This window comes from Puma concolor, chromosome E4, assembly GCF_028749965.1.
Source record: "Puma concolor isolate L17-30 chromosome E4, mPumCon1.1.hap2, whole genome shotgun sequence".
Taxonomy (NCBI): domain Eukaryota; kingdom Metazoa; phylum Chordata; class Mammalia; order Carnivora; family Felidae; genus Puma; species Puma concolor.
This window is the reverse complement of record NC_141683.1, coordinates 67690715-67713947: the sequence shown is the minus strand read 5'-3', so window position 1 is coordinate 67713947 and position 23233 is coordinate 67690715. Positions and strand designations below refer to the sequence as shown.

Sequence of the window (23233 nt, the reverse complement as noted above, 5' to 3'; positions counted from 1 at the left end):
GCTCGGACCGCCTTGGCGCCCGGTCCGGTGGGCCTGCGGCACCGGGCCCCGAGCTCTGCGTCACGGGGCAGGGGGAGGCGAGGGTCTTCCCGCCCGGGGGAGGAACCGACCGCAGGTGGGGCCTGGAACCGCGATCGTGGTCCTCGGTGCTGGGGTGCTTGGCTGTTTTTATCAGGCTCTTACAGCCCTGGGGAGACTCCCAGAATCAAGCTTTTGAAGCCGAAGGAGCCTGACACAGAGGCTAGTCCCCGCCCCCAATTTTATCGATGAAAAAACTCAGCCCACACAGCTAACGTGACTGCCCAAGGCCACCCAGGTAGGATAGCGCAGAGCCAGGCTTAGAACCCGTTGTCTGGCGTCTCGCTCTGCTGTCCAGCCCTGGCACCGGGCCTCAGCCCTTTGACAGCTGGATGAAGGTCTCCTGTGTATTGAATTAATGGGTGTCCCCTTTCTAAGGTGTGAACCGTTGGTCGGTGGGCCGACAGCACCCCCATTTTACGCATGGAGATAGCACCCCATCCACAGCAATTGCAGAGCCAGCCTGGCTCAGAATCGACAGCCTGGGCTTCCCAGCCTGTCCCCCCTCCGGACAGACCCGGGCTTCTGGTACCGACGCCCTTGATGTCCGTTCTGTAGATGCCTGAGCCTCCAGTGCTGGCCGCCAGGACCTTCAGCAGTAATTAAAGGCTCTGGATAAGCTGCTTCAGGTGTGGGAGGCTCAGGTTTCCCTCCGTGTGAAGGTGGCTGAGTGGGAGCGGGGAGGTGTGTCAACAGCTGTGTGTCCTGGGCCCCGCTGGTGAAGCGACAGGGGGGTGGGTCCTGGCGCCAGCTCAGAGCTGGCGGGCTGGCTGTCCAGGTTCATTCCGCAGGTGGGTGAGGGCACCTTTAGGCCAGGGGCTGGACCGGGGTGGGGCTTTGGTGGAGCGTTTTTGCAGAGTGGGATAGATGTTGTTTCAGGTTTCCAGGGAAAATTCTGGAGGCTTGGTGTGGAAGTAGGTGTGCACTAAGTCAGTATCGTACTCGCTGCGTGCACGGGAGACGGACACCCGGATCCTATCTGTTTGAGAAGGAGCGGGATAAGAAAGAGCCTGGCCGCAGGCTGCCACTCACAGGAGGCCTGGTGCCGGTCACCATGCCTGTCACCCCTCCCCTCAGCTCCCCGATGGCTGTTCACAGCCCCACTGCCAAATGAGAGACTCCCCCTACCTTGGCCTCTGAGTTACCCATTATGATCGTGACATAACATGTCTTACTTTGTGGGTTTGTCATATATGAGAAAAAGCCCTTTGGGGACAGTGGTTACCACAGACCTCTTTACACCTCTGATCACACTGAGGTCGCTATTACCCTCTAGAGAACGGGAAACAGGTTCAGGGAGTTAAGCCACCTGGGATTTGAGCACCGGGATTTGAACCCAGCTTTAACTCTCCAGTCTTTAACTCTCGAGTTTTTGCACAGGAGGTTCCCACATGCGCCCCCTGCCCCCGTATTCCTGCACTATTGCCCAGGACATTTCTTTTTTCTATTTTTATTACTATTATTTTTTAATGTTTATTTTATTTTTGAGGAAGACAGAGTGAGCAGGGAGGGGGCAGAGAGAGAGAGAGAGACCCAGAACGGAAGCAGGCACCAGGCTCCGAGCTGTCAGCACAGAGCCTGATGCGGGGCTCAAACTCACGAGCCCCGAAATCATGACCTGAGCCGAGGTTGGACACTTAACCGACTGAGCCACCCAGGCGCCCGTTTCTTTTTTTTATTTTCAAAAATCTATTGTATTAGAGAAGAGAGAGAGTGGGGGGAGGGGCGGAGGGAGAGGGAGAGACAGAATCCCAAGCAGGCTCTGAGCGGTCAGTGTGGAGCCTGATGCAGGGCTTGAACCCATGACCCGTGAGATCATGACCTGAGCCAAAACCAAGAGTGAGACGCTCAACCGACTGAGCCACCTGGGCGCCCCAACTGCCCAGGACGTTTTTTTGTGCTCTCTATTAGTAACTACCTGACAGAGCAAAAGAAAAAAAATAATTTGTTTAAAGAGACCAAAGCAGTGTGCATGCGGGGGGGGGGGGGGGGGGGGGGCGGGGTCACATGCGTGTTTCTACGGAAGACATCGTTGGCTCGTTCTCAGCTGTTGCTCTGACTTTTGGACACTATTTCCACCTGTTCCCCGACTCCGGTGGCTGGGGGAGGGTTGAGGGAAGGAATGTCAGGGCTCCGAGGCTGACACAGGCTGTCTCTGGCCAGGGCCTGGAAAGTTCTCCTCACCTTGAGCTGGTCCGATCGGGCATGGGCTTCAGGGTAATCAGCGTCGGCCTCCAGGCCTGGGGATGGCGAGGCTGCCGTGGTAAAGTCTGGGGAAAGAGAAAGTTCCAGTCACTCTTCGGGAAAGACCAGACATCAGGGAGGAGATCATTTTTGTCCAGCTTCTTCAGTGCCTGGGACGCCAGGAGGCTGGCTCGTCTTTGCCAAAAATGGGGTCTTCTGGAGCACGGGAAGAAAATTGGAAAGGGCACTCACCTTTCTGCTGTACCTTAACCAGAAAACTCTTGACTTGGTAGAGATGAAAGGAACACGTGTTTGCTCTAGAAAATTCAGGAAATATTTTTTAAAGAGTCACCCATCAGCTCTCAGCCCAGAGATCACCGCTGTCAAATGCCTTTCCTCACAGCACTCCACGCACGCCCATGTGTTCGTTTATTAAAGCATCAGAGGCAGGAAGCTGGAGTTGAAGGTTTGTATTCTGTTTTTCCTGTTAATGTCAGGTCTTCAGAATTTTCCCCTCAGGAGTATTCTTGGTAAATCAGGTTTGAGGCACACAGAGCACGTGAGTGTCGCTGGTTAATTCACTGGTGCTGCAGGGCGCTTTCTCACTTTCCCTTTTTTGAAATGTGTACTCATTTATTTTTGAGAGAGAGAGAGAGAGGGGAGAGACAGAATCGGAAGCGGGCTCCAGGCTCCGGCTGTCAGCAACAGAGCCCGACGCGGGGCTCGAACCCACGAACCGTGAGATCATGACCTGAGCTGAGATCAAGAGTCGGATGCTTAGCCAGCTAAGCCAGCCGGGAGCCCCTCTCGCTTTCCCTTTTGAATTGACCCCTGGAAGCAGTGTTCTGGCTCCTGCCCCCCAGGCCACGCCCACATGGGTGTCCCCACCCCCGGCCCCCCTCCCCGCCCTCCTCCACCATGCGGAGGAGCCCCAGTAGCAGAAGAGGCCTCCAGGCTGGCGTTGTGGGGTTGGGGGCAGGAGAGGGACTGAGTGAGTCAGTGACCAGGAGGCATTTGTGACCTCTCGCCGGTGTTTCGGAGAAGCTGGGTGGTAAAGACACACACCTGCCCGTGGCAAAGGCATGTACCTTTTAAGTATGGGGGTGCCCCCAGAGAGCCCATGTGGGGTGCTGTGCTGGCCGCCTGTGTGACCACAGCTCTCGGCCACGCCCCAAGTGTGCAGGCCTCAGAGTACTTCGGGTCGGCCGGCCCGAGACCCGAATTGCCGCTCTGGCTCTGGTCATGGCACTTCAGCTGTGTCTTTTGTCCCTCTGGGTTTCAGTTTCCTGAGTACAAAATAGGGCACTGACCGGATGGCCTTTAAGGTTCTTGCCAGCTCTGGCATCGGTCCCGTGGACATGCCCTGTCCTTTGACAAGTTGCTCATGTTGTCAGAGTGCCCGGGGCTGGGGCTAGGTGGAAACGGTGTCTCCCTGGGGCCTGGGTGAAGGGTGACCTTGGTGACGACCCTTGTGCCTGGTGGTTTAGCACATCCGTAGCTTTCCGCGGGGCGGGGGGCGGGGGGGCGTCAGCAGCTTCCCTGTCCCCTCTCGCTCTATCTGTGCCCCTCCTTTTCGTCTTCATTGTAACGGCTATTGGCCGAACACCTGCTCTGTGCCAGTCGCCTCACACATTATCTCTACTTTTCCACGTCACTCTCCCGAGGTGTGCCTGTTCTGTTTGTTCCAGAAGAGGGGACGGCCGTGTGACGTTAAGTTGTCTGAGGCTGCGCGGCCAGGGAGTGTGCGGTTCACATCCCACAGCTGGGTGATCGGATTGCTGCTGCTTGTTTAAAACATAACCTTTTTTTCCTGGGTCTTACTCAAAGGTGGCATGTTAGGGCCAGACCTCTACCCCTTTCCCCAAGCTGCCCCCTTCCCAGGCTGCTTCACGACACAAGAGAAAGCTTCATGGGGCCTAGACAGTTCTGGGCAGAAAAGGGCAGGCAGAGGTAAATAACAGAGCCTGGGTCGAGGTTCAGGAGGCCCCGTCAGGGTCCCCTGCGGCCTCTGATCTGGGTCCCTACGGGACGCTGGCCGAGGCTGCCTCCCGGTGTTGGGAGAACCTTCCGGCAAGTGACGTGTGTCACGGTAAGGCTGGGGTGGATGGACAGGTGGATGACGGTCAGCCAGGGCCAAATACCTGGTCAGTTGCCCAGGGCCAGCGGAGACAGGCAGGCAGGGAAGGTGTGGGGGCTTCTAAGGGAATTTTCTCTCCCTGGTAAACCCTGCCCTGGTAGAAGGGAAGATGCGAGAGCCTCCGGGCAGTCGTGGGAGTGCTGGGAGGCAGCCTCGTGACCACAGAAAGTGGTCCGTTTAGACCCGCGCCACCCTCTCTGAAGGAGAGGGCTCCTCGGCCGGTTAGGCCTCCTGCAGAAGGACGGCAGGTACCAGGACCCTGACCTGTCTCCGCAGCCGCACCAGTGGTAAACGCAGTCGGCCCCCAGCTGCTTTGGGAGCAGTGCTCTACTTTCTTTCTCCAGCGAGGCACTGGTGTTTACGATGGCGTTTTACAGTCTTCTTTCCTACTGAGCTCCCCTGGCCTCCCGTTTTAAGGTCAGAGCCTTCGCACGTCTCTGCGATGGAAAGAAGGTCGAGGAAGCTGGGTCACTGGGTTTCCTGGTTTCCTCGATAATCGCAGGAGCCGCTGACACAGGCACGTTGGGGGAAGTCTCTGGGTCAGAGTCCCCTGGTTTGGCTAATTCAGCTTTTCGATCCCGTTCAGCTATTAATGGGCGGAAGCGGTGGCTTCGGTGGCTCCTCCGGGGCGTGTGGGTTTTGTATCCTCCGGCGGCTCGGTCCCTGGGAAGGGCTGCCCCCCACCCCCCCCACTCCCGTCCGCCCTCTGCGCCTTCCTCGGCCCCCTCCTCCATCGCGGAGGGCTGGTTGCTATGTGGCTGGTAGGACTCTGCCACCAGCGGGAGAGCCGATCGGCCCCACCCCCGCCTGCTGGAGTCAGCCTCCCAGGCCGGTTGTTTTTGACGTCACCGGCGCTCTGATGTGCACAAATACCGAGTATAAAGGTTGTTGAACCGCGTACATTTGGGTGGTGATGGTGATTTTCCCTCCAGGGATTTCAGAGTTGCATCAGGCTTCAGTTCCGACTGAGAAACCGGAGGAGTGTCTCCCAGCTGCTGTGTTCTCCGGGAGCCAGGTAAAAAGGGGGGCTCCGAGAAGGAGGACAGTGACCCCGGGGTCCACCTGCCCCCCCGCCCCATGCCCCAGTCCAGCGAGGGGACGCAGGAGAGCACAGACGGGAAGGAAGTCCGCCTTGGTGTTGCTATTTGGTATTTCCCACTGAAAAATTAAGGGCTTAAATAAAACCACAGACGATCCATGTGTGTAAGAGGTGTGGGAGATGCAGGAAAACGCGGAGCGACCCACGGTCTCCGCATCCAGAGGTAACCGCGTTTGGTGTCTTGTGCTGTATCTGGCCAGTCCTTCAAATACGTTCGCTTTCTGAGAAAATTCAGACGGTTGTGTATGAAGTTTCGTGTCTGTTACCTGGGGTTTCCTGTTGTGAACTGTTCTCTGGAGTGACTTTTTTTTTTTTTTTTTCAACGTTTATTTATTTTTGGGACAGAGAGAGAGACAGAGCATGAACGGGGGAGGGGCAGAGAGAGAGGGAGACACAGAATCGGAAACAGGCTCCAGGCTCCGAGCCATCAGCCCAGAGCCCGACGCGGGGCTCGAACTCACGGACCGTGAGATCGTGACCTGGCTGAAGTCGGACGCTTAACCGACTGCGCCACCCAGGCGCCCCTGGAGTGACGTTTTAAGCAGTCGTGGGATAAACCTCACCAGATGGACATGTCACAGGACAGCATTTCTGGCATGTCAGTGTTTTTTACAGTGAGAAACATCCACAGCAAACAGGTCTTTATGGAAATCTTTTATTATTTTCTTAGGACAAATTCTGAGAAGTGGCATTTCAGGACCAAAAGGTATGGATGTTTTTTTAAAGCTTTCGATCTCTGCTGCCTTCAGAAAGGCCGGTCCCGTTGGCGGTGCTGGAGGTGTTTTGAGGCCACTTTTTCCCCGTTCTTGTCCCCGGTGGGCAAATGCTTGGGCACTTTCTCCGCTGGGAACTGCCTTCTCCCCCTGCCGCTTTCCTGGTCCCACGAGTGGCTGTCCCTCTGCTTCCCCAGCCGCCCTCTGGTCAGACGGTTTTCAGGAGAAGGCGTTGTTCCTTCTTTCACTCCCGACTGAGCCGCGCCAGGGGACAGGGACAGAGAGGTGGACTGGATCCCTGCGCTGGGGGCCCGGGGGCAGCTGGGCTTGGGTTCCAGGGCCCGGCAGCCCCAGGGAAGGTCTGACTGCAGCCTACGGTCACCCAGCGACCGTCTCAAAGTGCAGACCCCCGGACCTTTGGTCGGAACGGAGCTGGGGATCCGCACCTCCAGTAAGTGGTCTAGCACGGTGTTCAGAGTGCAGACCCTGACTGTTGGGTTCAGGGTGACTTTGAACCTCTCACGTCTTAGACCCTGTTTCCTCAACTGTGAAATGGGCACGAACAGCAGTGCCTGGCTCCCCGGTCATTGTGCTCAGTGTCTCCCCACCCCTGCCCCAGGTGGCCTGGGCCACTTTGAGAAGCAGCACCTTCCCGAGTCCTGCGTCCTCTGTCAGGTGTTGAGGGCTCTGAGAGGCACCTCACCTGTGACCCCCGGCCACCAGGCCCAGAAGGTTGTGATTAGATAGACCCCCCCTGCTCTGACAGCCGAGGGAGCCCCTCAGGGCCTGCGCTCCTGGGGGTCTTGGGCCCGGCTTCAGGGAAGGCTTGGGAGGAATTTAAAGAGCCATTTAAAGAGCCGGATAAGGGAGGAATCTGCCCGGGGAGCATTTGCTTTCCAGTGAGGGTGCCACACCTGAATTAGCTCTGACAGCCTCTGAGCGCCCCCTGCCCGACAGCAGGGCAACGCTGGGGCAGAAATGCTCTCTGGGGAATGTCTTGCCAGCTGCTGGCCACTGGCTGAAGAAATGGAAATTGGAAGGACCTTTTTTTTAATGCTTTTTTTTTTTTTTAATTTTTTTTTTCAACGTTTATTTATTTTTTCGGGGACAGAGAGAGACAGAGCATGAACGGGGGAGGGGCAGAGAGAGAGGGAGACACAGAATCGGAAACAGGCTCCAGGCTCCGAGCCATCAGCCCAGAGCCCGACGCGGGGCTCGAACTCCCGGACCGCGAGATCGTGACCTGGCTGAAGTCGGACGCTGAAGTCGGACTGCGCCACCCAGGCGCCCCTTAATGCTTATTTTGAGATAGCACAGAGAGAGAGAAAGAGGATCCTAAGCAGATTACACACTGTCAGCGCAGAGCCCGATGCGGGGTTCAAACCCATGAACTGTGAGATCACGACCCGAGCTGAAATCTAGAGTCAGACGCTTAACCGACTGAGCCCCCAGGCACCCCAGGACTTGGTCCCCGCCTCTCTGTCCTCACCCTCCCCAAGCAACTCCCCTTGTCCTTTGAAGACTCGTCTCTGTTCTCTGCACATTCCGCCCCCACGATGCTGCGGCTGCCGTGGTTCCCAAGGCTGAGATTGCCCCCTGCCTTCTGTGATGCTCTGCATGCGGGGACCCTAGGTCTGTCCCTCCAGCCCCTGCTCACACCAGTCACAGGCACCCTGGGGGGCCTGGGAGGAAGAGGAGGGAGACCGTATTGCTAACTCACATCCCTAGAAGTGACTGCCGGGAAATGCCATATCGTGCCCATCCCACCCGCGGCCCTGCTCCGGACGGGGTGTCATGATCTAGCCTGGGAAGACGCCACCAGCTCTCGTCTCGAGTGCCCCTCCCTGCGTGAGACTGAACTCACGGCTGCTGCCATGGGTGATGACAGCTGCCGGGTCCAAGCTGCTGTTGGTTCAGGATTTGGACACCGAGACTCGCAGGGGGAGGACTTTGAGGTGCCCCCCCCCCCCCCAGACCTGTACCAGACGGTGTCTTTCGTCACCACACACGAAGGAACGAAGCCTGAAACTTCCCAGGCCCTGCAGCGTGCTGGGGCTGCTGAGCCGTGTCCCCGCCCCCCCCCCCCCCCCCCCCCCCAGACGGGGCTGGTGCCCGGGTCTGGTCGCCCTCCTGTGACCCTGAGCTGAGGCTGGTGCCGGGGAGGGGGGGCTTGCAGCGAAGCGGGAGGAGCCCCCCACCTCCCGAGGGTGCTGCTGGCACACTGCTTTCGTAAAGCTCGCCGTGGACACCTGCTTCTGCCCAGAAGCCTTGGCTGGCCCCTCCCCGCTGGCCTCAGCCCTTGCCGCTCCGTGGGAAGGGGGCAACCCCTCCCGATCTCGATCTTGATCTTGACTGCAGAAGCTCACCCCTCTCTGTTCTGGCGCTTCTGTTCCTCTGCTGCTAGAGCTTTTGTTTTTCTTTATTATGGAAGAATAATGGAAGGGCGGTGTAATATCAGCCCCGGGTGTATACTGTGGCGATTTGACAATTCCGTACGTGTCTCAGCGTGCCTCCCGTCCACTGTCCCTTACTCCCCTTCACCTGTTCGCCCCTCCCCCCAGCAACCCCCCTGTCGGGCTCCGGGTTTAAGGCCGGTTTCTTTGTATGTTCGATTGTTCTGTCTCTTAAAGTCTGCTTGTGAGTGAAGTCACGTGGTCTTTGTCTGTCTGCCCTGGGTCAGGGGAGCTGGCTCATCGTGAAGCCTCGGGAGGCTGGCCCGGGAGGGGTGTGGGCTCTGCCTTGTGCCCGCAGGTGGGGGACGGAGGTGGGGGTCCCCTCAGGAGTCACCCGGGCCACGGGCCCCCCGTCGCCGGCTTCAAATAGGGCAGAGCTGGCTGACGGTAGAAGGCACCTGCTTTGTGTGGAAATCACACGCTCCGGGGGCGACTGCATGGTCGCATGCACTCTCAGCGTCCCCACGGCCTCTGGGGGTGTCGGTGGGAGAGCAGGCCTGCCCAGGGGGAGGCGGGGACAGCCTGGTCCACCAGGGGTTGTCTGACGCTCTTCTAGGCCCTTCTGCCGCGCTGGCTTCCCATCCTGCTGCTGTAAGGACACTCCGGCTGGGGACAGCACAGTGAGGTGGGGGCAGGCATCCCTGCTGTGTAGACTCTCCGGGCTGGCCTTCCCTGAGGTCCTGCCCTCAGCTGTACTTCCTCTGTCTCAGACACACACACACACACACACACACACACACACACACACACACACGTACACACGCACATGCCCATCCCGCGTGGTCTTGTGGCTCCCCTGCACCCCAGACCCTCCCCCTTTTTTTAATGTTTATTTATTTTTGAGAGAGAGAGAAACACAGAGTGTGAACAGGGGAGGGGCAGAGAGAGAGGGAGACACAGAATCCGAAGCGGGCTCCAGGCTCTGAGCCGTCAGCACAGAGCCCGACGCGGGGCTCGAACCCACGGACCGCGAGATTGTGACCTGGGCCGAAGTCGGGCACTTAACTGACTGAGCCCCCCAGATGCCCCTCCCTGACCCTTTTCAACTGGTTCCTGGACCAGACTCTGTCTTTCCCTGAGATGGGCTTGTCACCTGCCCGGGGCTCCCTGCCTGGCTGCTATCTTGGACTCTGTCCTGTGTTTCTCCCCCACATCCAGTGCTGACTGGCGTCCTCCCAGCCCTCTCGGGGTCCGGTCCCCTCACGGGCATCCACCCCGCTGCCCGTGAGTCAGCGTCTGTCCACCTCCCGCTGTTGTCTTCGGGGGGGCTGGACACCCCCTCACGTGGCACAGGAGGCCCTCACACCTCCATGGCCCTGACTGGCACGTTCCTTCTTCGCGCCGTCTGCCCTTCCTCCCACCTGGAACATTCTGTCTCCGTCTGGGCTGGTGGTTTCTTTAGAAGACGTTCCTGATCTCTGAGGTTGACTCCCTCCTTTGGGTTTCTGTACCTCTTGGTGAACACTTAGGTTATGTAACCGGTCACGTTGGATGATTGTTGGTCTTTTTTTTTTTTTCCAGTAATGTTTCTTAAAGCTTATTTATTTTGAGAGAGAGCGAGAGCACAAGCAGGGGAGGGCCGAGAGAGAGGAGGAGGGAGAATCCCAAGCAGGCTGCACACTGTTGGCTCGGGGCCCGAGGTGGGGCTCGAAACCAGGAAACTGAGATCATGACCTGAGCCGAAATCAAGGGTCGGACGCTCCACTGGCTGAGCCCCGAGTTGGTTTGTTTGTTTTGTTTGGTTTGTTTGTTTTTGGATGACGGTAGTGTTTCTTGTTCATCTTCACGTCCGCGGAGCCCAGCAGGCTTATGGTTGATGTCACAATGTCGGTGCTCAGTGGATGTTTGTTGATCGGACGAACGAGCGTGCGGTTTGGAGTGGCCTCGACTTTTGTCGTGGGATGTTTCACCCGTGGCCTGGATCTCCTCGGGCCGTTCCCCCGAGGGTCTGTGCCAGCCGCACAGGACACACATGTCCTGGGCGGTTGTCAGGCAGGGCCCGCGTCCGGGTCCTCAGGCCACACCCCCAGCCCTCTGCTGCCTTGGCCCTGCAGGAAGCTGGAGCGAGGCCCCCTGTGCTCCGTTTTGCAGGCGCTTCCCGAGGCAGGGCCATGCTCACGTTCATGGCCTCTGACAGCGAGGAGGAAGTGTGTGACGAGAGGGCGTCCCTGATGTCGGCCGAGAGCCCCCCGCCACGCTGCTGCCAGGAGGACAGGCAGGGCTTGGAGGATGGAGAGGGTGCCGACCAGTGGGTAGGTAATCGCCGGCGGCCACAGGCCTCAAACCCAGCCCCCGGGTTCCTGGACCTCGAGGCTGGAACCCACGCGCCCCGACGCGGGAGGGTGGGGACCGTGTAGGCGAGGATTGGTCACACGGTCACACGGTGGGCCCTGGTCGGCCTCGGGGCCCACAGTCTGCCTCGGGCTGCATGGTTCTGTCCCCCCGGTCCCAGCAGCACAGGCTCCCCTTCCTTAGCACAGGCAGAGGGGGGCAGGAGGCACTGTGGAGGGTAGGGGCCGGGGTATCATAGAGTGGGGGCTTATCAACAACAGCAACGTCTTCCTCACTGTTCAGGGGGCTGGGAAGTGCGAGCTCAGGTGCTGGCAAATCCAGCAGTGGGGGGAGGGGGTGCTGGGGAGCTCTGGGCGGGGCTTTATAAGGGCCCTCATCCCATCGGGATGAGGTCACCTGGTCACCTCCCAAAGGTCCTCCTCCAAGTGCTATCACATTGGGGTTTAGGGTCCAACATGTGAATTTGTGTGTGTGTGGGGGGGGGGGCACAGATGCTCTGATGTCGTCTGCAGCCCACGGGGCAGGAGATTATAACATCATGGGGGGGGCGCGTGTTCTGGGGGAGAGCCTCCCAACCTCACCACCTCCCTCCCCATCAGGGCAAAACGACATCTGAATTTGCCCAAAACCCCTTCTCCGTTTTGCCCCTTACAGTGTTTAAAATGCAGGATTTCCCCTTCCAGCCAGCCTCAGACCCGCTGCCGAAGTCAAAGATCCTTTTTTCCCTCCTCTGAGCTCTGCCAGCTCAAGGCCACCGCGGGGCCACCCTTACGGCCCCTTCGCCTTGTCTCCCGGGGCTTTCGTGCATTTTAGTTGTCTCCATGCCCGTTCGTCTAGGCTTTTCCGTTTCTTCTCAGCTGAGCGCCTGGCTTGGAATTCTCTCTGCAAAGAGCTGATACTGAAGCCATAGTCATTTTGAATTTTTGTTTTCCTTGGTTTTGTCTTTGGCGGTTAATCAACGAACAAGGCCGCAGATGACCCTGAATCCGCACGGTTTCCAAACAGAAATTCTTGCAGGGGCTCAGGCCAGCATCTGCGGGCGTCCTGCCCTCCTGCGGGGGTGGGGGGGTGGGGGGGGTGGCAGGAGTCCAAAGTAAGTTCCTCCTCTGCAAATTCCCAGTGTCTTGCCATCAAAGACAGTCCCCACGTGCGCTGACGGTTCTAGAGTATGGTTTGTCCACCAGGAACGTTTCATTTCTTCCTCCTCTGTCACCTGGCCGGCCTCCCGAGTCAGTATGGCCACTGGACCAGAACAGAGTGGCATCTAAGTCCCTGGACTGAGGGGGGGGGTGGCGATGCTTAGACATGCTCTGGGTCCACTAGCCACGCGTCCTGGGCCTGCAGCCCGCCCTCTTCTGTGGCTGCTGTGGCCCCTTTCCCGCGTTTTTGGTGGTGAGTGCTGGCCCTGGGTCTTCCCTAGATGTCCTCGTAAACCTTTCAAAAGCGCAGCCCCACTCCTGCATCTAGCTGGTCCTTAACCTCCACGAGGCAGCATTAAAACTCCTGGCTTCCTGTCACAAGACGCCCGTGCGCTACGTCGGCAGGCCAGCGCTGGGGCATCCCGTGGCCCTCACCCTGCGGCTTTCCACAGAGAGGCCAGGATAGCGAGGACGACTTTGATGAGGACCCTGACCACTACGTCTGCGGGGGGGTCCCCGGGCAGCCGTCAGGCCTGGAGGAGGAGCTGACCCTGAAATACGGGGCGAAGCACGTGATCATGCTGTTTGTGCCGGTGACGCTGTGCATGATCGTGGTGGTGGCCACCATCAAGTCCGTGCGCTTCTACACGGAGAAGAACGGACAGCTGTAAGTCGGGGAACAGGGGGGGGTCGGGTTCACGGCACCTGCAGCCTCTCGAGGGAGGTTTCGATCATTGCAGTCAAAAGAGCACAGAGGGGTGGCAGCGAGAGGCCCGCCTCTGCTCGTCACCCGCTCCTCTGGGGGTCACCACTCCTCTGGGGGTCACCCGCTCCTCTGGGGTTGCCGACTGCCTCCTTCAAACCTTGTTACTGTTTTTAGTTCGGGAGCTTACCTTTCATTTTGGGTTGGTTCTTTCAAAGAGAGGAGCAGAGGGGGAAGGCCCCCCCCCCCAGGCTGGTTGGGGGTGGCAGGCTGGGGCCCCAGAGCAGGTGGGGCCCTCAGTGGGCAGCCCCGGGTGGACAGGGCCAGGGCGAGGGGCCGGCGGAGGGCCTCCCCAGTGCAGCTGCTGGCCTGTGTCAGGTGGGGTGGGGGAAGCGGCCAGTGAGCCCTGGGCTGGGGTGGGTGTTTGCGGGTGTCCTGGCCAACAGGAGTGGGGAGGGCTCGGGGAGGGGGAACCTGGGGGGGAGGGGGAGAGGACCAGGGGAGGGGGAGGAGCCCTGGGCGGTGGGGAGGAGGTGTCTGGGGGAGGGGCCGCGGGGTGGGTCTGGGGGAGGGGGAGGCCTGGGGGGGCCCCTTCCTTGCCCCCTGGGTCTCGGGCACCAGGCTGAGGTTGGGTGGCTCGTGGGCAGGCCCTATGGAGCAGGCAGGGAGCAGAGTCTGCAGCCCGCCGTCTCCCTCAGCATCTACACACCATTCACCGAGGACACGCCCTCCGTGGGCCAGCGCCTCCTCAACTCCGTGCTCAACACCCTCATCATGATCAGTGTCATTGTGGCCATGACCATCTTCTTGGTCGTGCTCTACAAATACCGCTGCTACAAGGTGAGTGCCCGGCCTGCGGCCACCTCGTCCTGCCCGCCGGCCCCGCACCGCTCGCGGAGCCGCCTGTGGCCGGCGGCGTGGCCCGCTGCAGAGCAGAAGCCGGTTTTCGCCCCGCCCCGCACTGCCTGCCCGCCGTCACCGTCCTTTGATCGGACACAGAATCCCACCTGCCCGGGTCCCTCCCCGCAGTGTTGGGAGAAGCGAGATGTTCTGTTTCAGGCTCCTTTCACCCCGCCCCTCGCCTCTCCGGCAGGTTTATTTGCCCTTCCCGTTTCCCCCTGGGCTGGGTGTGCAGGTCGTGCTGACGGGCGCGCCCTGTGGCTGCAGCCGGGGCCCAGGGGGTAGCGGACGAGCAGAGGCCCCAGTGGAGGCCACCCTGGCCCCATCACACAGGCATCGTCCCAGGGAGTCTCCTGTCCCTCTGTCCTGCCGTTTTCTTCTCCGTAGCCTTTGTGACTACCTGTCAATACGTTTATATGTGTATCGGCTGACGGCCCTCGCCATGGTCGGGAACCCCGCTGGCTGCCTCCCCGGAGCCTAGGGCCACGCCTATAGGTGACAGTTGTCCAGCACGTCCTGTGTCTCCGTGAGGGAACAGGGGTCTGGCTGCTTGGACCTGAGGGATTTTTCACCCCATCCACCTGCCGGGTGACCTTGAGAGAACTCCGTGAATTTCTTTGCCCCCTCAATCTGTCACACGGCCACCCGGTGCCTTCCAGCGTAGTCCCAGAGGGGCCTAACGAAGATTCGGAGGCTTGGGGGTCAGTCCCGAGAAGCTGGGGGCCCGTGGTCATTCTGCCCGTTTCTGTTGTCTAGTTTATACACGGCTGGTTGATCATGTCCTCGCTGATGCTGCTTTTCCTCTTCACCTACATCTACCTCGGGTAAGTGCCCCCCGCGGGCAGCAGGCTCCTCGAGGACCGGGGCGGGGAGGGGTGCCCAGCAGGCTCCAGACTCTCGCTCGCCCGTGTCGCTGCTCCTACAGCCAGGCCTCCGACCCCTCCTCCCGTGGCCTCGACATGCGCCAGTGGCGCTCTCGGCAAGCCTCTCCATCCCTACCTGGTTCCTGATGGATGATTTAGATTTATTTGAGAGAGAGAGAGAGAAAGAACGTGAGTGAGCAGGGGGCAGGGGCAGAGAGACAGGGAGAGAGAGAATCTTAAGCAGGCTCCAAAAGGGGCTCAAGCCCACAACCTGGGATCAGGACCTGAGCTGAAATCAAGAGTCGGACGCTCGGCCGACTGAACCATCCAGGCGCCCCCGGTTGCTGATTTAAAACAAATAAGCACGGAGGATGAATTCTGTGAACCCAAGAGGGATATACATATACAGAAAGTTTACATTCTCCACTTTGGGCCAGACCTGGGTGCTTCCTCGTTCGTGGGAAAAGTGATGTGCTCTCTTGCCCTCGATTTGGGCTCTCAGCCTGACCCAGGGGCCCAAAGGGACTGGAGGGACAGGGGAAAACCCTCTGCCAAGGACCTTTCTCCTGGGCACGGGGTCCTCCAGGCTGTGCCGGCACACGTTTACGGGAGCCAGTCCAAGGATGAGACGTTGGTATACATTCCCCACCTCGTTCTGGAAAATACTTCAAGTGGGTGGTTGTGGGGCTCACAGAAACAGGGAAGGGGAGATTGGCGAGTGAAGCCAGAGGTTGGAAAAACCCGGGCTGGGACTTCATGGTTGAGGAGCCGGGAGTGTCGAACTGTGTCTGGTTGGGTGTGGTCTCTCCACCGAGTTCCCCGCCCCACGGGCTGGCCCTTGGTCGCGCAGGGAGGTGCTCAAGACCTACAACGTGGCCATGGACTACCCCACGCTGTTCCTGACGGTCTGGAACTTCGGGGCGGTGGGCATGGTGTGTATCCACTGGAAGGGCCCCCTGGTCCTGCAGCAGGCCTACCTCATCATGATCAGCGCCCTCATGGCCCTGGTGTTCATCAAGTACCTTCCGGAGTGGTCCGCGTGGGTCATCCTGGGTGCCATCTCTGTGTACGGTAGGCGGGCTCAGGCGGGCCTCGAGGCTGCGGGCGGGGGCTGCGTCCGGGTCGAGTCCCCCTCACTGGTGCACGCGAGTGGCAGGTGCTGAAAGGTGCCCCCCTCCCCGAAGAAAGCTGGGTGGGTGGTCTCCCCTCTGAGAGGCTCGCCTTCGTGAGACGCGGGCGCTTGACGTGGCCACTGATAATCGCGCATCCGGTGAGCGCTCGCGACACCCTGGAAGCAGTTTGCTCCTACGTCCTCGGCCATGGGATCGGCCATGGGACCCTGTAAATGCTGAGCACCCAAAGCGTTAGCTGCCGTGTAAGAAGCGTCGGTGTGATTCTGTCCCCGGTGCCGTGACTTCCATCTGAGGGTGAGGAATCCAAGGCTCAGGGAAGTCGGATGGCAAGCCGGCCATCGGGGTCCCCGAGCCACACGGCGATTCCTCATTTGCCCGTTGAGACCCCGTTCTGGGCTTCAACCAGCACAGACTCGCGGTTATGGCTGGAAACCGGGGGCTGGGAGCTGGCACGCAGGACATGCTCCGAGCCTCGCCTGTGCCCCGGTGTTAGCAGGCCGGCTCCTCTCTGGGGCTGCTTGGGAATAAATGTCACTTGTAACACGTCCCGGCTGTCTTTGTTCTCCCAGATCTCGTGGCTGTGCTGTGCCCCAAAGGGCCACTGAGAATGCTGGTGGAAACGGCCCAGGAGAGAAACGAGCCCATATTCCCTGCCCTGATATACTCCTGTGAGTATTTATTATTGAGAGAGATAGAGAGGGAGAGAGGGACAGCGCGTGGGCAGGGGAGGGGCAGAGAGGGAGACACAGAATCCGAAGCAGGCTCCAGGCTCCAGCTGTCAGCACAGAGCCTGACACGGGGCTCAAACTCACGAACCACAAGATCATGACCTGAGCTGAAGTCGGACGCTTAACCGACTGTGCCTCCCAGGCACCTCCTGAGAGGGTACTTTGGAGAGGGGCTCTTGAGGGCGGGGGTCTGGGGTGCAGGGTGCACTTGCTTTTCACTGGGCTCCCTCGACAGCTCCGTGGCTGTTAAAGTCTCCGAAGGGAAGGGACACGGGAGTGCGTGGGGCTGGCCGCCGGGCAGGGATCTGGGTGTTTATATGGATTCAGTGGATGTGTGTGGGGTCCCTGCTTTGTGGTGCCCTGGCCTCGTGGGGAAGGAACACTTTACAGACTGGCTGCCGAGTGCCAGGGCAGGATCTCGAAGGCAGGACGGAGCTTGTGGTGGGAGCCAGGGCAGGTGGTCCCCAGCGTGAAAGCACGTTCTAGGCCCGCTCTTGGGAGGAGCAGAGACCATGTGTGAGAAGGCTGAGGCCGTGTCCTGACGTGCGTTCGCCGCCTCCGCGCTCTGGGGGCGCACATTCCCGGAGGGGAGGCCGCAGCTAAGCAGGCGATAATACGTCAGGAGGTGAGCGCTCGGTGGAAAGATGACTCGGTGGGGGACCTGAGCACTTCAGGGTAGTGGGGGTGCTGTCTTGCAGAAGGTGGTCAAAGAAGCCTCTGTCATAAAGTGACATTTGACCAGAGACCTACCTCGGGAAAACCCTGGGACAGAACGCCAGGCGAAGGCCCGGGGTGCTGGGAGCGGAGCCAGCGGGGGCAGAAAGGGGCAGGGGCAGGTCCAGATGTGCTGGGCCCCGCAGGCCACGGTGGGGACGCGGCTTTTCCTCCCGAGTGGGCCCCTGGAAGGTTTCAGACCCACCTGACGTTACATTTTAGTGGCATCGCACCGGTGGCGGGAAGGGAGAACAGAAGGCATGGGGTCAGGGGCGGAAGTGGAGCCGGGTCTGGGACAGAATGACCCCCCCAGGAGAGAGGGCGGGCGCCGGCCCCAGGGCAGCGGGAGAGGCGGTGAGGCGCGGGTGGAGTCTGGAGGTATCTTGGAGGCAGGTTTGCAGTGGCCACGGTGTGGGTGGTGAGAACCTTGAAAGGGCCGGGGGCTGCCACGTCGGGGGAGGAGACGGCGCCCCCACCCCGTGGAGAATGTTCCCGGTAAGGCATGCTCATGGCTAGGTAGGCCAGACGGGGACGGACTCATGGGACTTGAGTTCACACGGGGAGAGTGAACCGGGCCAGAGAGGGAGAGAGCACACAGGCAGTCCTCCCCCTCCCCCCCCCCCCCCGTCCAGTGATCCCGCCCTGGACTTACGCCACTGGGAGAAGAAGCAGGGCCTCGAGCAGACGTCTGCCAGATAGCCGAGGGGGTCGGGTGGGTGGAGGAGGCGTGGTGCGCACGTACGGATGTGGGCGGGGCAAGGTGTGCGCACGTACAGATGCGGGCGGACGAGGTGTGCACGTACAGATGCAGGTGCACGAGGTGTGCGCGCGCACAGATGCGGGCCGGCGAGGTGTGTGCGCATACAGATGTGGAGGACGGGTGAGGGGCGCCCTACCGCGGATTACTGTTCGGCCCCCTGAAAGGAAGGGGATTCTCACACCTGCCACGTGGATGATCCTCGAGGACTCTGCGCCCAGTGAATTCAGCCCGTCACAAAAAGGAAACTATTCTGTGACCACCACCCCCCCCCCCCCCCACGCCCCCGCCGTGATCCATCTGGAGGAGCCAGATTCCTAGAACTAGAACAGGGAAATGGGGGGACACGGGGGTGCTCGAGGTACCGAGAGTGCCGGCAGAGGAACAGCTCGGGCCCGTGAACACCCCTCCCGCTAAGGAAGCGTCCAGTTAACGGAGGTGACGCGGGTACCGTGTGCGTGACGCGTGTTTTGCCACCATGAGACGGAAACACCGCTGGTTACCCGGACTGTTCCCCTGCTGACCTTGTCATCGGTTTCGTGAGGAGACACACACATACACACACGCACACACGCCAAAAGACCAGGAAAGGCTGTGTCCGGGCCCCTCCCCCAGCGGCCTCCTCACAAGGGGCGGAAGCCGGTACCGGCTGGAAGAGGGGGTCCCATGCGGGCCTCCTGGGGACGCTGCCTCCCCGGCCCGGGGGCAGCGGTAGTCGGCAGCACCTGAGGCACCCCCCACCCCTCGTCTCCTTCCCCAGCCGCCATGGTGTGGACGGTGGGCATGGCCAAGCTGGACCCCTCCTCCCAGGGAGCCCTTCAGCTGCCCTACGACCCAGAGATGGGTGAGTGTCGCAGGCTGGCAGCCTCTCGTCGCCCGGGCCTGCTGCCCTGCACCCCGCCCGGCCCGGCCTGTTCCACCCCCACCCCCCCGCCCTGGGTGGGGGGCTGGAGGGGAAAGTCTCCTCCTGGATGGAGCAGGTGGGACTTAGAGCCTGTGCCTCAGTCCGTTGGCCTTCTTCCCTTCCCTTGGGCGTGTGCCGGAAGGTTCCTCTCCGTTCAGGGCTGGGCTGGCCCGGCCAGTGGGGTGAGGGCAGGGGAGCCCCAGGCTCAGGCCGGTTCCCCACAGATCCCAGATCCCTCTGACCGGACTTTTGTCTCTCTCCTGCGCACCCGCCTCACGCAATGACGGTCACGTTCTCGGATCCCCAGAGGAAGACTCCTATGACAGTTTTGGGGAGCCCTCATACCCCGAAGTCTTTGAGCCCCCGCTGCCTGGTTACCCCGGGGACGACTTGGAGGAAGAGGAGGAAAGTGAGTCATCTGTGCCCGGGTGGTCCGCGTGAGCTCAGGGTGCGGGCGGGGGGTGGAGACGGGCTCCCTGGAGGCAGGGGAGGGTGGTGGGGAGAAGCCCCCTTTTGCATCAGAGACGGCAGCGGCAGTGACACCTGGAGGAGGGAGCCCCCGTGGCCGGGAGGAGGGAGAGAGAGGAGACGAGGCAGCAGGTGCATTCGTCAGACGGTTTTATCGTCCGCGGTGAACGCTTACCCTGTTAACAAGCGCACCGGCCGATGTGCGAGCTCGCGTTCACTGTCGGTGAGACGTCAGTTAATTAGCAGCCACGCTCCTCTGTTTTTAAGGGGAAGGCTTGCCTGACGAGCTCTGGACATCGTACGCGTCACCTTCGAGGACACCTTTTGTACAAAAATGTGTAACTTAAACTCAGCCCTAAATCCTATGGCCTCCCGCCGACCCCCCACGGCACGTTATATTTGCTTTTTTTTTTTTACTCAGCCCAGGGCCACTTCCCCGAATTGTCAGAAATGCCAGCCTTTTCACAGCCCAGACGGCAGGTCAGCCCGTCCGAGGGCCCGGTTTCCTGCTGGCTGCTGCTGTTCTGGGACAGCCAGGACTGGGGCCCCCCGGGGCCCCCGGATCCGGTGGAGGGGCTGGGCTGTGAGCTGACATCTGCTGTCTGGGGCTCCCGACACTGACCAGCTCTGTCTTCCCTGCATAGGGGGCGTGAAGCTCGGCCTGGGGGACTTCATCTTCTACAGCGTGCTGGTGGGCAAGGCAGCGGCCACGGGCAGCGGCGACTGGAACACGACGCTGGCGTGCTTTGTGGCCATCCTCATTGTGAGTGGCCCGGGGACTTCGTGGGGGGCCCTGGTCCCAGGGGGATTTTCAGGTGCCGAGTCCCTTGCAGGGGCGGAGTGATGACGTGGGGCCGGGCAGGGCTTACGGGAGGCTCTGAGCAGGGGAGGCCTGGCTGAGGGGCTCCCGCGTTACCGACCAGGCACGCGGTGGTGCCAGGGGCTTGGCCAGCCTCGTGCGGTCTCACGACGCCTGCGAGGTGGGGTGATGAGCTGAGGTTCTCGGAACCGGGAAGAAGTTGTGGGCCGTGCCCGTCGGCACAGAGCTGGGGAGGGACAGGCTGTGACTTGAGCTCTGGTCTCTGATGCCCTCCACGCCCCCCAGACACCATGGGGTGCTCTGAACTTCAGAAGCTTGCAGGTCCCTAGAGTCCCTTAACGTGGCCAGATACCCATACTGGGGGACAGGTCCTGAGAGATCGCAGCTCTGAGTGGCGGAGGCTCTGAGTGGCGCATACCTGAGCTCTGCCCCGGTGAAGGGGGGGGGGGGTCACGGGGCACAGTGAGGTGGAGGGGTTCTGTCTGTCCACGGCGTGTGTTCGGGGGGGTGGGGGGGGTAGTGGACCCCCACGCTTCTCCACCTCGGGACTGTCTGACCTGAAGCCCCGCCCCTCCCTGGACCACAGCCCATGTGGGCAGGGGCAGGGCAGGATGGGCACCCACCTCCGAGGCCTCGGGTCACGTGGCTTCTTCGGTGCCCCTCTGGTGCCAGCTGCTGAGACCCTCGCTGGCGTTTCAGTGGAGCTCGTCCAGTTCTCTCTTTTTTTTTTTAGAATTTTTTTTTTTAAATTTATCTTGAGAGAGAAGGAGATTGGGGGAGGGGCGGAGAGAGAGAGGGAGAGAGAGAATCCCGAGCAGGCTGGCGCGCTGTCCGCGCACAGCCCAGTGCAGGGCTCCGTCTCACCCACTGTGAAATCAGGACCTGAGCCGAAATCAAGAGTCAGGCGCTTAACCCGACTGAGCCACCCAGGCGCCCCTCATCTGGTTCTTTATAAATAGACGTCCCCCAGGGGAGGCCTCTGTCACTGGTCACACGTGTCACCGCTGTAGCTGGAGTCCGATAGAGCAGGGCCGCTCTGGGAGTCGGGCTCACGCGGGGTGTGACATGGGGGTGAGCCCTCGAGAGGACCCGGGAAGAGGGGGGGTCGGGCTGTCGTCTGGCGGGCCCCACACCAGTGCTGAGCCCTGGGCGGGGGGCCCGACATCGCTAACCGCCCCCACCTCCGCCCCGCGTCCGCACCGGTGGTCACCACCTCCCCTCCCCTCCCCTCCCCTCCCTCCCCTCCCCTCCCTCCCCTCCCTCCCCTCCCCTCCCTCCGCTCCCTCCCCTCCCCTCCCCTCCCTCCCCTCCCTCCCCTCCCCTCCCCTCCCCTCCGTGTCCCACAGGGTCTGTGTCTGACCCTCCTGCTGCTGGCCGTGTTCAAGAAGGCGCTGCCCGCCCTCCCCATCTCCATCACCTTCGGCCTCATCTTTTACTTCTCCACGGACAACCTGGTGCGCCCTTTCATGGACACCTTGGCCTCGCATCAGCTCTACATCTGACGGCGGGCCGGGCGCCGTGGGCTGGCGGCCCTGGGCGGGTCGTGACGGGTGCCCCCGCGTAGTGTCCCATTCTAGTGCCATATGTCTCTGAGACTTTTCTTTCCTTGACGAGAAAGAAAGAGAAGGGAGTGTCGTGGTTACTTGGCGAAGAGGAAGAAGCAGCTTTTTGGCGCTAGTTGTTTGGTCGCCGGAGCACGGCTCACCGACCGAGGGACCGAGGATGGCCGTGTGGACGAGGACGGTGCGGCGAGGCCGCCTGGCCCGGCACCACAGCCCAGGGTGCTCCGCGGGCCAAGGCGAAGGAAGGGACCAGGAGTCCGTGCTGGGATGGCGCTGAGCACCTGCCCGCTGTGGCCGCAGAAGGAAGCCAGCGTGCCCTGCGTGGAATGTCCCCAGTGCTTCTGTCTGTGACGTCGTTGTTATTTTGTTACCTTTAGAAGCCGGGTCCTGTTCTCGCTCCGGCAGTTACTGCTGTGAAGTGGCTTAATATCAAAATCAATAAATAAGTGAATCCTGTTGGAATGCTGGATTCGGTCCGTTTCCAAGCGCCGAGCCCTCCCACCCCACGCGTCTCGTGGCCGCTCGCGGGAGGACGTGTGCTCCCGGCTCGGAGGGAGGACGCACCCAGGAGAGGGGCTAACGGCCCCGTGTGCAGTCATCTCTCCAGGTAGCTTGCTCAGCTGGGGTGTGCGGGGCGAGGGGCGCCCAACGGCCCGCAGCTCGGACGTCTGCTGGCCCTGGGCAGACCCCCCGCTGGCCCTGCTGTCTTGTCACCAAGACCAGCAGTGCGGTGCCTGGATGAACCAGCGTGCCCTGGGGCCGCACTCGAGAGCCCCGCTGTCGTCCCTTCTGCGGCCACCTCGCTGTCATCCCTTCTGCGGCCACCTCGGGGTGCCGTGAGGGGAGAGTGGACTGGCCGGCGTCTCCCTTTCCCCTCCGCATCATCCTGGGCCACAGAGAGAATCTCAGCGAAGCTTCCGGCCGGGCCCGAGCCCTGGGGCAGCCGAGCAAACACAGGCCTGTGGGTGCCGTCCTGACCGCGGCCCCGTGTCCTTGTTCCTGAAATGATGTAGGTGCCCTGCAGCTGTGTATTTGTCGCGAGAGAATGAAATCGTGTATTTCGACGTTTGACGTCGCTTGCTTTTCCCTGGGCTGTTTGTGGGAGAGCAGAAGGAACCGGAGAGCCCGGAGGCCAGACGCGGACTGGCCGCGGGTGGCATTTCCCGCGCTGGCGCTTGGAATCCGGACACCGTGACTGCCGGTGACTAACTCACGGTCAGAGTCCAGGTGGTGGCATCACAGCCCGGAAAGCCAGAAGTCGGTGGGAGTCTCAGCAGATGAGGGCCGGTCCCTGGTGGTAAACGGGAGGAAAAGCTGGGATTAAATCGTTCGGGTTGGGAATTGAACGAATAGCTCGGGGGTTGGTGGGGGGGTGTCCACAGATGAGTCCTCATTTGTTAGGTGTGGACAGTCGTTGCCCAAGGCCTGACCAGGGTGCTGGGGGCGGAGGCCACGTTTAGGCGGACAAGCAGAGGGTGGGGGGCCCTGCATCCAAGGGACCGACAGGGAGGAGAGCAGAACGGTGCCCGTGAGGACGCGCCAAGACAGAAAACAAGGGAATGTCACTAGGCCAGGGTTGGGGGGGC

At 60.9% G+C, this 23233-nt stretch overlaps 1 protein-coding gene and 1 long non-coding RNA gene across 4 annotated transcripts; one reads left to right on the top strand and one right to left on the bottom strand.

Annotated features, from left to right (window-relative positions):
• Window positions 1-2148: 2148 nt before the first annotated feature.
• Window positions 2149-5134, bottom strand: LOC147572760 (uncharacterized). Its single transcript, XR_015246330.1, has 3 exons — window positions 3351-5134; window positions 2263-2579; window positions 2149-2177 (listed from the first exon to the last, which is right to left on the bottom strand). It is a non-coding gene; the product is annotated as an uncharacterized LOC147572760 (long non-coding RNA).
• Window positions 5039-22109, top strand: PSEN2 (presenilin 2). 3 transcript variants are annotated; one of them, XM_086694457.1, is made up of 11 exons: window positions 5039-5414; window positions 10756-10916; window positions 12548-12762; window positions 13446-13638; window positions 14455-14522; window positions 15412-15632; window positions 16264-16362; window positions 18654-18737; window positions 19105-19206; window positions 19910-20028; window positions 21432-22109. In XM_086694457.1, exons 2-11 carry the CDS (start codon window positions 10776-10778, stop codon window positions 21585-21587), a joined length of 1398 nt encoding a protein of 465 aa, XP_086550583.1. In that variant the 5' UTR covers window positions 5039-5414; window positions 10756-10775; the 3' UTR covers window positions 21588-22109. The 3 variants fall into 3 exon arrangements, with proteins under 3 accessions (XP_086550583.1, XP_086550584.1, XP_086550582.1); XM_086694458.1 differs by lacking the exon at window positions 5039-5414 and adding an exon at window positions 6103-6204; XM_086694456.1 differs by lacking the exon at window positions 5039-5414 and having other exon boundaries at window positions 13497-13638.
• The last annotated feature ends 1124 nt before the right edge of the window (window positions 22110-23233 follow it).

What these genes read in the sequence shown, in the direction of transcription:
- PSEN2 (XM_086694457.1), top strand. Translation starts at nt 10,776, where the DNA reads ATGCTCACGTTCATGGCCTCTGACAGCGAGGAGGAAGTGTGTGACGAG. An exon ending in ACGGAGAAGAACGGACAGCT is followed by an intron (nt 12,763 to 13,445) that starts GTAAGTCGGGGA and finishes GCTCGTGGGCAG; the next exon opens with GCCCTATGGAGCAGGCAGGG. An exon ending in TTCACCTACATCTACCTCGG is followed by an intron (nt 14,523 to 15,411) that starts GTAAGTGCCCCC and finishes TTGGTCGCGCAG; the next exon opens with GGAGGTGCTCAAGACCTACA.